General features: G+C 42.3%; 1 protein-coding gene across 1 annotated transcript in view; it reads right to left on the reverse strand.

Moving 5' to 3' along the window:
* The window catches only part of LOC115163594 (serine/threonine-protein kinase NLK), a 102453-nt gene extending 89416 nt beyond the window's left edge, over positions 1-13037 (reverse strand). The window contains exon 1 of the mRNA XM_029715611.1: positions 11400-13037. Coding sequence (XP_029571471.1) covers positions 11400-11854 — 455 coding nt within the window. The 5' untranslated portion in view covers positions 11855-13037. The remainder of the gene's footprint in view (positions 1-11399) is intronic.
* Between the last annotated feature and the right edge of the window lie 1922 nt (positions 13038-14959).

A 14959-nucleotide genomic window follows, 5' to 3' on the forward strand; every position in this document is an offset into this window, starting at 1 on the left:
TATTCTTGCAGAAAAATGTAATATGAATGCAAATGTCTCCTTCACCATTTGCGCAAATGTACCTGGGTGACGTCGCACTAAATGTCATACAGTTTGCTCATACTTCAAGTTATCCGTCTGAAACTTTGCACATACACTGCTGTCATCTTGTGGACACCATCGGAATTACAACCAGAGTGACAGCTAGAACTGGGACCTTTGTTGCATTTCAAAGATGGTGGTAGAAAAAAAACAGTTGTTTTTTTCTTTGTATTTTCTTCTACCAGATCTATTGTGTTATATTCTCCTACATTCAATTCACATTTCCACAAACTTCAAAGTGTTTGCTTTTAAATGGTACCAAGATTATGTATATCCTTGCTTCAGGGCCTGAGCTACAGGCAGTTAGATTTGGGTATGTCATTTTAGGCGAAAAGGGGGGCTTTTATAAAGGGTCAGTAGCCTACATTGAATATACTTTTCAAGCATTATTCAATCTGCAGTTATTCTTCTGCTATTTATCCTGTTACAAGTAATATTTACATGTTAATATGTTTGGATTATAATGATCTATTAGCTTCCTAAATGGTATGGCTTGTCCTGAACTATATTATGGAAAGAGGACTCAGACAACAAAAATGTTAAAGTGAACTGGCAAGAAAGCTGAGTCCTCACTCAAAGGCAAGGGCAGTGTGAATACAAAGAGAACTGAGTTGAGCTTTTTTTTACCCTAGAGATCACTTTAAAGAGGACTAAGATTAAAATAACCAAAGTGGACTATATGTGAAAACACCCTTAGATGCTGGGCTCCCCTCTACCTCCCTTTATCTCTCTTGTCTCACTTCCTGTTCCCCAGAGCCTTCTAATCGATGGCCTTATCTGCCATCTGCCCATCTCCCACATTTCCTCAGGATGCTGTAATCAGCCAAGGCCCTTTTCTCCCTCCCTGCCTCCCTTTCTCTCTCTCTCACATCTCGAGAGGCTGAAGTATCAGCTTGAAGTTATCCCATGTCAGCTTGCCTTGCAGTGGGCCAATATCCAGGGATATAAGTACTACCTCAGCTCTAGCACGCATGGATCACAGAGTGCACTGGTCTGGGCTGGCTCATTAGTCGTGGGCATTCCTGGCCCTCCTCCATGGCAATCCTATGAGCGTCAACTAAACACTGAGTCACGCCAGCTGGTCACCCGAGTGGCGGACCACAGGCAGTACGTCTTGCTGTATGTGTAGCATGTGAGTCACATGTGAAGACAGGTTTATGTGCGGAAGAGTCTGGTGTGACTTCAAGAGGGCCATATGTGGCAAAGAGGACCCTCTGTCTGTAACAAACCAGTAAGAACAGTGGATTTGTACATCTTGCCCCAGTGTTGAGGAAAACCTAGCAATTAACAGCATATGATTTTTCCTATCTTAGGTCAGCTAAAGAAAGAGAGCCCTATTCTCAGGATAGGAGTCCTGAGGAGGCAGATGGGAAATGCTCTCTTTTGAAAACGTGCTCACAATCAAATGCAGCGACTAATAGAGAAGCTAAAAATAAACATGAGTGCCAGGCCTTTAAATCAAGATGTCGTCTTTGGCAGTGCATTTTTAATTAACAGCTGAATTTTCCAAGGATGAGAGGGACACTGTCAAGCATTCGTCATCCCTGCTTCAGCAAAGCTAAAGAGACACTCTCTGATTAGTATTTTAACAGGCATTTTAGTTCTGCCTCATCCTCAACAATTGCATACTTTTTTTTATACGATCTAGGGCCGACCGATCGCTCCGATTACAAAACATTCACATACGACAACTGACATCAGACAGTGTGTTCTCTCTATTGTGAGGCTTCTTTGTCAGTTTCTCAGCCAAGATCAGCTAAGCTAAGCAAACAAGCATGGAGAGTTTTTTATTTGATTTGAGCCAAATCTCCCAGTTACATGACTACCACAATCTGGACCCCCTCTGCGTACTAGGAACATTCTGAAACAGCTGTTGATTGCTGTTATGAAGTGTGGAGCTGTGGACAGGGTCAACGAGGTCTGGGATAAACTGCCAGCCGCAGGTGACTGTAGGGTTAAACAGGCATACATCCATAACAGTATTTCCCTCCCTTCACCCCCACCCCAGCAGTACTTCAAAAGGTAAGCCCTGCGCTCGCCGCTCGTCTTAGTCTGTGCATCTGCCAAACGCAGGCCTCGTAAGAGCTGCTTCTGACTGACGTGGCTGCTGCTGCTTTAAAGAAAACAGGCTGTCTGAGAGCCTTTTATGCTCAGGGTACTAAAAGCCTCAAGCAGCCAGTCTACAGGCTTCATAATCATCCCAAAAAAACAAAGAAATGACAGTGAATGAGGCTGGAAAGTCAATGGTTAACATGGATAATCTGGGAAAAGGGGTGTTTTGTTTTGTTGACTGGGATACGACACGATACACACAATGACGGTGCTGTGTTGGTGAACTGTGAAGTTGGTATTGAGCTGCAAGTATGGTGGTGTGCTGTGCAAGGGTCATCGTGAGCAACAGAGGGTCAAAGGTCACTGTAAACGCAGCACTTCCTTCATGTCAGCCCTGGAATCAGCGACATTGGATAATGTGTGGATTACCAGAAGACCAGTCAGAGACTAGTTACACATTATGTCCTGAATAAGGTAGCTTTAGTGTAAAATAACTTTAACTGAGGGTAAGACTAGCTTTCTCTTAAAGTCTGATGTAAGGTTTTCAAAAATGTATTTGCTTGTTGTTCTAATCTTTTGACATACTTATAGTCTCTCATTTACCCAGGTATTGTACCTGTACATGAAGGCTAACAATTAAACAGTTAAAGGAACTTTTGTCATCATTAATCCATTGATTGTCATTCACCTCCTAATGCTTCTCTTAAGCTAAATCTATTTCATCTGCCTTGCAAACACTTCTGGAAGAGTGACCTGACCAGCGTTTGATCAACATCTCACTGCAGGTCACAGGTCAATGAGTCTGACACAGGGTAAGGCAAGAGAAAACACACACACACACACGTCTGAACCTTTCCTCACATCTCAACCCTTTAAAACAATACTGGAATAAAAAATATCGGGTTACAAACATGAAGAGGGCAACTAAGAACAAGCAGCCTCTTTGAACCAATAAACCAGAAGGATGTGTGTGTGTGTGTGTGTGTGTGTGTGTGTGTGTGTGTGTGTGTGTGTGTGTGTGTGTGTGTGTGTGTATGTGAGTGAGAGTGAGAGAGAGAGAGTTATTAGGCTAAGGAGGAGGGGGCTAGTCTTAACACCTCAAACTCCACTCATCTCTCTGTGACCACACAAACACATTCCACACAAGGATCAAACCCCACTCATCTCTCTGTGACCACACAAACACATTCCACACAAGGATCAAACCCCCCTCATCTCTCTGTGACCACACAAACACATTCCACACAAGGATCAAACCCCAGCTAACAGCACGGAAACCAATAACTTAAAGGAATAGTTCAACAAAATTACCTTGGTTTCCTTACCCTGTAAGCAGTCAATGGACAAGGTATGACAGCAATCCATGCTTTGGTTTTATTTCCCTGGCACTGTTCCAAATGCTAACATTTTAGCTTTTGTGGCACAAATCCCATGATTTGAACATGAGTGCAAAATGCTAATATCGGTCCCATAACTTGGATGGAATTTGTATCACAAATGCATTTGGAAACATAGTGCCCTATAAAATCTGCCTTGCAGAGAACGCGGACTGATTCACGGAATCCAGACATTAAAACAAAATTCAACAATATCAAAAAGGTACCGAGTAGGAAATCAACTAAATGTATTGAACTTATTAGTTAATCAGTTATTAGTTAATCAGTTAATCATAAGACATGAACAACATGCATCAGTGATTTGTATTTTCCTGCAAATTTCTGAAATGGCACAGGAACACCCCTGTGTGTGTGTGTTTGTGTGTGTGTTCGAGCCTGTGTAGCCGTTAGCGATTACGCTAATTCTAACCTACTTTTGGTATGAAAGGCTTCCCACAAACCTTCTCAATTAAATGTTAACTACAAAGAAGTGAGTGATATCATGATTATTTGCATCAATCCAGTGTCTATTTGATTTGCAAACTCTGCAATAACTTGAGCGCTACAGAAACATCGCTAACCAAACAACGGCCTCTTGCTGGTGCGCACTTGCATTAATAAGCAATTTTGTATTTTTTATTTCACCTTTATTTAACCAGGTAGGCCAGTTGAGAACAAGTTCTCATTTACAACTGCCACCTGGCCAAGATAAAGCAAAGCACTGCGGCACAAACAACAGAGTTACACATGGAATAAACAAACATACAGTCAATAATACAATAGAGAAATTATATATATATATATATATATATATATATATATATATATATATATATATATATATACTCCAGTTTCAACTGTTCTGCCTGCGGTTATGGAACCCTGACCTGTTCACCAGACGTGCTACCTGTCCCAGACCTGCTGTTTTCAACTCTCTAGAGACATCAGGAGCGGTAGAGATACTCTCAATGATCGGCTTTGAAAAGCCAACTGACATTTACTCCTGAGGTGCTGACCTGTTGCACCCTCGACAACTACTGTGATTATTATTATTTGACCCTGCTGGTCATTTATGAACATTTGAACATCTTGGTCATGTTCTGTTATAATCTCCACCCGGCACAGCCAGAAGAGGACTGGCCACCCCTCATAGCCTGGTTCCTCTCTAGGTTTCTTCCTGGGTTTTGGCCTTTCTAGGGAGTTTTTCCTAGCCACCATGCTTCTACACCTGCATTGCTTGCTGTTTGGGGTTTTAGGCTGGGTTTCTGTACAGCACTTTGAGATATCAGCTTATCTAAGAAGGGCTATATAAATACATTTGATTTGATATATACAGTGTGTGCAAATGAGGTAGGATAAGGGGGGGGTGAGGCAATAAATAGGCCATAGTGGCGAAATTATTACAGTATGGCAAATTAAACACTGGGGTGATAGATGTGCAGAAGATGAGTGTGCAAGTAGCGGTACTGGGGTGCAAAGGAGCAAAATAAATCAATAAAATAAATAACAATATGGGGATGAGGTAGTTGGATGGGCTATTTACAGATGGGCTATGTACAGGTGCAGTGATCTGTGAGCTGCTCTGACAGCTGGTGCTTAAAGCTAGTGAGAAAGATATGAGTCTCCAGCATCAGTGATTTTTGCAGTTCGTTCCAGTCATTGGCAGCAGAGAACTGGAAGGAAAGGCGGCCGAAGGAGGAATTGGCTTTGGGGGTGAAATATACCTGCTGGAGCGCGTGCTGCGAATAATCTACATGAATAATCTAACTAAGAGTATCAATGGATAAACACTCAATGCAAGACAAAATATCCTCTTTGCCCATAGGAAGAGATTAACTACACTGCCATGTGCTGCTAGTTTTAGAGCCCAGCAATAAAACGACCCAGTACATTCCTAACATAAGCAGCACCTCCTGTACAAAATATGAAGACAGACATGTTCTACAAGCTCTACTGTCCTTCGTTTAGTCACAAAAACATCATTTTATTCAAAATGTTACAGTTTACCAATGTCTAATGCTTCTTACAACTGTGTTAGTTACAGAAGCAAATTGTTTGGTTTTGTAATCACTTTGATAACAACAAATACCTGTTGGACATTAGAGTAAAGTTTGGTTGAGAAGTAGAGAGAGAGATCAGCTGGGTCCAGTACACTCCTGGAGCAGACAGACAGACAGACAGACAGACAGACAGACAGACAGACAGACAGACAGACAGACAGACGTAATCAGAGTGGAGCCAGCTTCTCAACAGGTGTTGTTTTTATAGACTCCTATCCTAATCTCCTTTTGTACACTGATCTGAAAACACAGGATGGGTGAAAGAAAGGTGGTTGATAACTACTAGGATATTTATTTCGAAAGGGATGAATTCATATATTTTTCAAATAAAATGTTTGCCCTTTCCTAGAGTCATTCATTTCTAAATAAAGATTTGACAGATTATCTTTGTGAAGTCGGCCCGGTCACCCCCACTTTACAATAACAACCTCTCCCACCACAAGTAATCATTCCCAACCATTATGGAACTAAGATTCTTCGGTCAAAAGTCCGGTCGCAACATGCATGAGTCATCACATAAATAATCTAACTAAGAGTATCAATGGATAAACACTCAATGCAAGACAAAATATCCTCTTTGCCCATAGAAAGAGATTAGCTACACTGCCATGTGCTGCTAGATTTAGAGCCCTTGGCTTAAGTGTACAGATAGCCAAAGGAATTAAAATTTAACCTGAGAAGCTGAATTCCATCTGGGCTGTACCCAGTTGAGCACATGACACAAGCCCTCTATGCCAGGGCAAAGCCAATTTACTCCACATTTCACAGCTGCACGCATCACTGCACGCATCACTGAGCACTTCGATGCATTTACTGCACTGGAGTGCACTCCAAGAGACACGGTCCACTGATAACTAATAGCCCCTCTCTGCAGGTTTCCTGCCCCGTATTTTGGCTCTGGTTTGGAACGGATAGCTATGCAGTTACTTATGGCTTTAACTAACTCCACAATATGAGTCAGACTTCTAACTTAGATGGTGTTGAAGGGAGCCACCACTGCTTCGGGATATCCCTGATCATGTGCCTGCCAGGCCAGCACTGGTGTTGGTCTGCTCACATGCAGCCTATATAATCAGTTTATATAGATTTTTAGGACAAATAAACCATAAATAAACACTACCATTCCTTGAACACCTGGTCGGAAAACTGTCGTAGTCCAATGATTCATTAATAATTTGAATTTCACCAACAGAAAATCCTTACATTGCTGACGTTTGCCTGATCAGACTAAACCTCCCACCAAGCTTTGTAAACACCCTCCTCATTATGAAGCTGTATTTTCAAGATTAATATTTAGTACTGAAAGACATTAAAAACACATTGGACTGAGTCTGAGTGCAACTTTCTTTGTAAAATGAGAGGCCTAGAGTGCTCAGCTGGATGGGTCTCTGGGAGGGAGGGGCAAGCTCCTGAAAACCTCTGTGCCTTTAGCGAGTACAGCGCTATAAATATCCAGGCGGGCAGCAGTGGTGCAGATTAAAATCAGACAATGAGCAACAGAAAGTGATTTTGAGGAAAGGTCAGGCTAAGATTACAGAGGTGGTCATAGCGCATGGGCCTGGTGTTGCTGGGGGTGCACGGAATAGGAGGAGCAGGACAAGGAGGAGGGGGAAGACGGTGACCCTGACCAATGGTGTGCACAGGAAAGACAAGCAGAATGAATCACCCTCCAACTCCAAACATAAGCCCAGCTAGAGATACTGTAAATGCCCAGCCCCAAAATAACCCTTTATCCCTTCATAGTTTTCAGATCTGATGGAAACTGATGGGAGTAAGCAATAGGGTGGAAGGTTCTCTAATGCCACTGGAAGACTAGGTGGGGCCAACAACATATTACTTAAATACAGTTGAAGTTGGAAGTTTACATGCACGTAGGTTGGAGTCATTAAAACTTGTTTTTCAACCACTCCACACATTTCTTGTTAAAAAACGATAGTTTTGGCAGTCGGTTAGGACATCTACTTTGTGCATAACACAAGTAATGTTTCCAACAATTGTTTACAGACAGATTATTTAACTTATAATTCACTGTATCACAATTCCAGTGGGTCAGAAGTTTACATACACTAAGTTGACTGTGCCTTTAAACAACTTGTAAAATTCCAGAAAATTATGTAATGGCTTTAGAAACTTCTGATAGACTAATTGACATCATTTGAGTCAATTGGAGGTGTACCTGTGGATGTATTTCAAGGCCTACCTTCAAACTCAGTTGCCTCTTTGCTTGACATCATGGGAAAATCAAAAGAAATCAGCCAAGACCTCAGAAAAATAAATTGTAGACCTCCACAAGTCTGGTTCATCCTTGGGAGCAATTTCCAAATGCCTGAAGGTACCATGTTCATCTGTACAAACAATAGTACACAGGTATAAACACCATGGGACCACGCAGCCATTATACCGCTCAGGAAAGAGACGCGTTCTGTCTCCTAGAGATGAATGTACTTTGGTGTGAAAAGTGCAAATCTATCCCAGAACAACAGCAAAGGACCTTGTGAAGATGCTGGAGGAAACAGGTACAAAAGTATCTATATCCACAGTAAAACGAGTCCTATATCAACATAACCTGAAAGGCCGCTCAGCAAGGAAGAAGCCACTGCTCCAAAACCACCATAAAAAAGCCAGACTATGGTTGGGGACAAAGATTGTACTTTTTGGAGAAATGTCCTCTGGTCTGATGAAACAAAAATAAAACTGTTTGGTCATAATGACCATCGTTATGTTTGGAGGAAAAAGGGGGAGGCATGCAAGCCGAAGAACACCATCCCAACCGTGAAGCACAGGGGGTGCCAGCATCATGTTGTGGGGGTGCTTTGCTGCAGGAGGGACTGGTGCACTTCACAAAATAGATGGCATCACGAGGAAGAAAAATTATGTTGATATATTGAAACAAAATCTCAAGACATCAGTCAGGAAATTAAAGCTTGGTCGCAAATGGGTCTTCCAAATGGAAAATGACCCCAAGCATACTTCCAAAGTTGTGGCAAAATGGCTTAAGGGCAACAAAGTCAAGGTATTGGAGTGGCCATCACAAAGCCCTGACCTCAATCCCATAGAACATTTGTGGGCAGAACTGAAAAAGTCTGCGAGAAAGGAGGCCTACAAACCTGACTCAGTTACACCAGCTCTGTCAGGAGAAATGGGCCAAAATTCACCCAACTTATTGTGGGAAGCTTGTGGAAGACTACCCGAAATGTTTGACCCAAGTTAAACAATTTAAAGGCAATGCTACCAAATAGTAATTGAGTGTATGTAAACTTCTGACCCACTGGGAATGTGATGAAAGAAATAAAAGCTGAAATAAATCACTCTCTCTACTATTATTCTGACATTTCACATTCTTAAAATAAAGTGGTGATCCTAACTGACCTAAGACAGGACATTTTTACTCGGATTAAATGTCAGGAATTGTGAAAAACTGAGTTTAAATGTATTTGGCTAAGGTGTATGTAAACTTCCGACTTCAACTGTACCTATAGGGTGATTCCATGGCAGCGGAAAATATTTTTGGTCTCAGAATGTTCTGGCAATTCTCACATAGAAACTTAATTGGGAGGAAGCATGTTTGAAATGCTTTTTACATTTGTATCACAAATGATTTTTGATAAACTCCTGATGAAAGTGGCCATTTAGGCCCTTTTTAGACCTATACATGCCTCCTGTAAGACCGTATGATTCATGAACGATACATGATACAGACAACATATTAGTGTCATTATTCTCCTTATAGTGTGCTTTAACATATGGAGTAATGGCTAGATTTTGAAATATACATTTTCAATGTAATTTATTCAACATTAAAAATAGGAATATGAATATCTCAAAACAACCCTTTTAGGTTTTGTTAATTTTAAGACATTTTGTTCATAACAATATACTCTGCAAGTACATCACATTTCCAGAGAGGGCTTTGCTAATTCTGAAGTTCTGATCAATGAGCACCACCAACACAGTTAATGGTAAATGGATTCGAACTCCGTCTGCTGGTGATTTGCTGAATGTTCAATCCTAAAGGAGGGCTGTGATTGGTTAATGACCTATAATGTCAATTTCTATCTATAAAATCATAAAAAGTATCAGAGCCCACTCTGGAAATATGTGTTTTGAAGAGTATTTTGTTCCAATCTCAAAAAGGGTAGATTTGAGATATTCATATTAATTGTTTTAATGTTGAATAAATTACTGTGAAAATGTGTATTTCAGAATCTAGACATACTCCAATATGTTAGCATACACTATAAGGATTATAAAGATACCAAGATGTTGTCTGTATCATGTATGATACACGGATCAGAAGGCCTTACAGGAGGCATGTACACTGAGTGTACAAAACACCTTCCTAATATTGAGTTGCACCCCCTTTGCCCTCAGAACAGCCTCAATTCGTCGGGACAAGTACTCTATATGGTGTTGAAAGCATTCGACAGGGATGCTGGCCCATGTTGACTCCAATGCTTCCCACAGTTGTGTCCAGTTGGCTGGATGTCCTTTGGCTGGTGGACCATTTTTGATACACGGGACACTGTAGAGTGTGGAAAAACCCAGCAGTGTTGTAGTTCTTGACACACTCAAACTGGTGCTCCTGGCTCCTACTACCATACCCCGTTCAAAGGCACTTAAATCATCTGTCTTACACATTCACCCTTTCAATGGCACACATACGCAATCCATGTCTCAAGGATTCAAAATCCTCTAACCTGTCTCCTCCCCTTCATCTACGCTGATTGAAGTGGATTTAACAAGTGACATCAGTAAGGGATCTTAGCTTTTAACTGGATTCACCTGGTCAGTCTATGTCATGGAAAGAACAGGTGTTCCTAATATTTTGTACACTCAGTGTATAGGTCTAAAAGGGGCCTAAAATGCCCACTTTCATCATGATACAAATGTAAAAAGCATTTCAAACATACTTCCTCCCAAAAAAGTTACTAGGTAAAAATTGCCCGAACACTCAGATACAAAAAACTAATTCAGCTCCCTCTGGCGTGGAACCGGCCTATATGGCCCCTTGAGATGTACAGTAGGAGTAACATAGGGGAATTCATGGGTTGTTTTTACAGCGGAGAAAAGAAAATGGCAGGTAGAGTTTGACTGAGGTGGTCCATGAGATGACTGATCACTGACAAACAGGACACTTGCTGAGTGATAACAGTGCTACAGTAATACTGTAGTAGTAATTACGATGTTACTGCACTATTAGCAACTTCAAGGCCCATCAGAATCCACATGTGCTCTGTACTTTGAAGAAGTGAAGAACACAATGTGGTTCTATAGGCCAACTAATGTATTTCCAAAACTAAGGCACTTGAACATGGCCAGGTTGAGAGCCTTGGCCCCTTGAAGAGAGCCCAGAAACAGATGAAAGCCTAATGCCAAGTCTTAAAAACAGCTTATGGTTATCTCTGGGGATGTTACCCCCAGGACAGGTCCCTGGAGCAGAGAGCTGTGTATCAAAAGCCATTTATCCCCCACCTTCACACTCACATTTTTTTCACCTGAACCTTAGAAATTGGATATGCTTCATAAGCTACTAAACAGTACATAAACATGCCTACATTTTGAGGATTGGGGGATATAGGGGAGGTGAGTTCAATCTCACTTCTGAAGATTTTTGGCCTGTGATTCCACCTAATGGGAACCAAAATGTTGAATAACTAACTGTTACTGACATAATCACAACATAGGCCTACATATTGATTCATACCCAACTTTGCAGCCTACTACTACACCAGGTCAGGTAACGTGCACACGGCCACCTTAGAGAGAGTGCATGGCATCACACATTCTTTGCCTCATCCAGTAGGTAGGTAAACATATTTGTAACACTTACCAGACCACCCCAAAAGCTCCATAGCCGATGGGTCTGTCGGGCTCTATGTCCAACTGCGGCTGTAAGTGGTGTGAGTGTTGATGATGGTGGTGGTGAGCTTTGACAGCAGCAGCTTGAACTTGGGCAGGTGCCGCTGCCGCCGCCGGGCCGGGGGCTTGTCCAGGAGCTGGCGAGGGAAAGTATGGTTGTTGCTGGCTCGGGTTCAGCATTACCGCGGCTGCCGCTGCAGCTGCTGCTGTAGAAGCGTGTTGTTGTACAGGGTGGACAGCGGCGGCAGAGCCGGGGTGTTGCAAGTGATGCTGGCCCGGGTGGTGATGGTGGTGGAGATGGGGAGGTGGGAGATGCGGTAGTTGGTGGTGATGGTGCGGGTGATGGGCAGCAACTGCCGAGGCGCCACCGTTGTATGCAGCCATCATTTTTGCGGCATTGGCAGCCGTTGTTCCGCACAAAGCCATTAACTCAATAACAATAAAAAAGAAAGGAAAAGGAGGGATATAGGTGAAAATGCGCCTTTTATTTTACGCGAAAATAATATCCCAGGTGAAGGTAGGCTATAGGATTGGGCAGATGGTGGTTAACTGGTCATTTGGTTGTGACCCGATGCATAAAATCAACAAAAACAACTTGAAAAGGTTTGAATTAAATAAAGCTGTCAGCTATAATTCTGAGATCAACCTCACTCTCCCTAAAAGCTTTACCATTACACGGATCTGACCTACTTCTCGTAATTACATTTTCTTCCGCATGAACCGGTTGCAATAGTTTAGTGGCCTATCTGCTATAACTAAAATGTAAATTAAGTATATTTTGTTAAAATTTTTAAATAAAAAATGCGACAGAAAATAACCCGCACCCCCCACAATAAATAAATGATCCGCGGCCCTAGGTCTCCCTCATGTTGGAAGTGGCGTTCCCCTCTCCACAGACGAAACTCGGTCAATTTCCCCTTCTTGATATTAAAAGGGAAACCGATATGTATCACATGGGAAATAGCACAGCATTCATCTTTCATTACTCAAGTTTGCCATATTGTCTGTCCAGCACCGCCGTTGTTCCCACCGCCTGTGCTGCATGCAGTTTGCAGAAGTTATTCGGCTTTAGGTCAAGCTACCGTTGTTTGCTTGATAGCCACTTGTAGTAGGCGTTGCAAGAACAGTATGGGAGACTTCAAATGTTCCGCATATAACAACAATTCCAATATTATGTAGCAGTAGACTGCGAGAACAAATAGACCCAAGCTAAGCGAGAACGCTACCGAGATGTGATACAATGTTGCCGTATACGACGTCTTGTAGAAATACGGACCGTTGTCCTCCCTCAGATGTCACAATTCCCGCAACCCCAGACTCCAGAAATCCAAATCATGTTGATAAAATTAGCTATATTTTTTTTCTGGAAACGAGGAAAACAAATTTTTCCGACAGCACAGTCAACTTATTTTCCCCATTGGATCCCGTGTGTTCAGCTTGTTCCGCACACTATCGCCTTACGCACCACACACATAAATCCATTAAAGGAAAATATGAATAAAAACTAAAAATATCCAAAAGTCCCTTGTATTTAGAAAACAAGCAGCCAGTGTCGACTCCCTCCAGCCGGATGGTGCTGTCAGGACCTAGGAAACAAGCACAGCCAGAGTAACCAACCAGTCAGTGATGGAAGGCTGTGGCTCCAATCAAAAGACGAGTTTGACGTTTTTTATGTTTTTTAGCCAATCAGTTGCATCCAGATAGCAACCGAGGATTTACCACAAAAGTCAAGGCCTGTGGACACTTGAAACTACCGCCATTGTGGAGACCAAGACTTGTAGGTCGCAGTGAAATATGAATAAAACAGTTGAACCCGAATGGAGAACACGAGCTCCAGTTGCTCATAGAAATTACACGAGGAGCGCGACCCAATCATTATCCACTCAACAAGAACGTTCTCTTTTACGCACGGTGATAGACATTGGATGTAACCAATAACTGCTTACGTCTCTTCATATATCGCAAGGGTTATGAAAATTGCATTCAGTAGCCTTGCCTATATGCTAACTATACACAAGCCGAAAAATATAAATGTATTGTATAGCCTACATGTTGTGATTGTAGTCACTTGGTAACAGTGTTACCCATCAAAATCACGGTCACACAACTTTAGCCAATGCGTTATCGACTATTAATGATTTATAAACTAACTAGGCAAATAATTAACTTTCTACAAACATCTTATAGGTTGAAAAACCCTTTACACGCCCATCAAAAATGCTACCTTAATGCAGTGTTAGTTCTACCATAATCATTCCTAAAAGACAATAGCATAACAACAAGTAAAATGTAATTTGTGTTGCCCTTCTCTGAGGTGGTGTAACCATCACATCCCTGCAGAAAGATTGCTTTGAGAGATTCTGAACATCATGGTCTGACAGGTGCAGGTGAGCAGCCATAGACACCTGCAGTCCAAGTAAATATGTCAAACATATCTCATTAAATATTGCCACTAATTAGTGTCTGGGGAGTGCTACTATTGTCTCTCTCTCTCTCTCTGTCTGGGGAGTAGGTTTACTATAGTCTCTGTGTCGGTTTACTATAGTCTCTCTCTCTGTGTTGGTGGAGTAGGCTTACTCTCTCTGTGTCAGTTTACTATAGTCTCTCTCTCTCTCTGTGTCGGTGGAGTAGGCTTACTCTCTCTGTGTCAGTTTACTATAGTCTCTCTCTGTGTCAGTTTACTATAGTCTCTCTCTGTGTCAGTTTACTATAGTCTCTCTCTCTCTCTCTCTCTCTCTCTCTCTCTCTGGGGAGTAGGCTTACTATAGTCTCTCTCTGTGTCGGTGGAGTAGGCTTACTATAGTCTCTCTCTGTGTCAGTTTACTATAGTCTCTCTCTCTCTGTGTCTGGGGAGTAGGCTTACTAGTCTCTCTCTGTGTCTGGGGAGTAGGTTTACTATAGTCTCTCTCTGTGTCTGGGGAGTAGGCTTACTATAGTCTCTCTCTGTGTCTGGGGAGTAGGCTTACTATAGTCTCTCTCTGTGTCAGGGGAGTAGGCTTACTATAGTGTCTCTCTGTGTCTGGGGAGTAGGCTTACTATAGTCTCTCTCTGTCTGGGGAGTAGGCTTACTATAGTCTCTCTGTGTCTGGGGAGTAGGCTTACTATAGTCTCTCTCTGTCTGGGGTGTAGGCTTACTATAGTCTCTCTCTGTGTCTGGGGAGTAGGCTTACTATAGTCTCTCTGTGTCAGGGGAGTAGAATTACTATAGTCTCTCTCTGTGTCTGGGGAGTAGGCTTACTATAGTCTCTCTCTGTCTCAGGGGAGTAGGTTTACTATAGTCTCTCTCTGTGTCAGGGGAGTAGGTTTACTATAGTCTCTCTCTGTCTGGGGAGTAGGCTTACTATAGTCTCTCTCTGTGTCTGGGGAGTAGGTTTACTATAGTCTCTCTCTGTGTCTGGGGAGTAGGCTTACTATAGTCTCTCTCTGTGTCTGGGGAGGTGGCTTACTATAGTCTCTCTCTGTGTCTGGGGAGTAGGCTTACTATAGTCTCTCTCTGTGTCTGGGGAGTAGGTTTACTATAGTCTCTCTCTG

The sequence above is a fragment of the Salmo trutta genome, chromosome 26 (assembly GCF_901001165.1).
Source record: "Salmo trutta chromosome 26, fSalTru1.1, whole genome shotgun sequence".
Taxonomy (NCBI): domain Eukaryota; kingdom Metazoa; phylum Chordata; class Actinopteri; order Salmoniformes; family Salmonidae; genus Salmo; species Salmo trutta.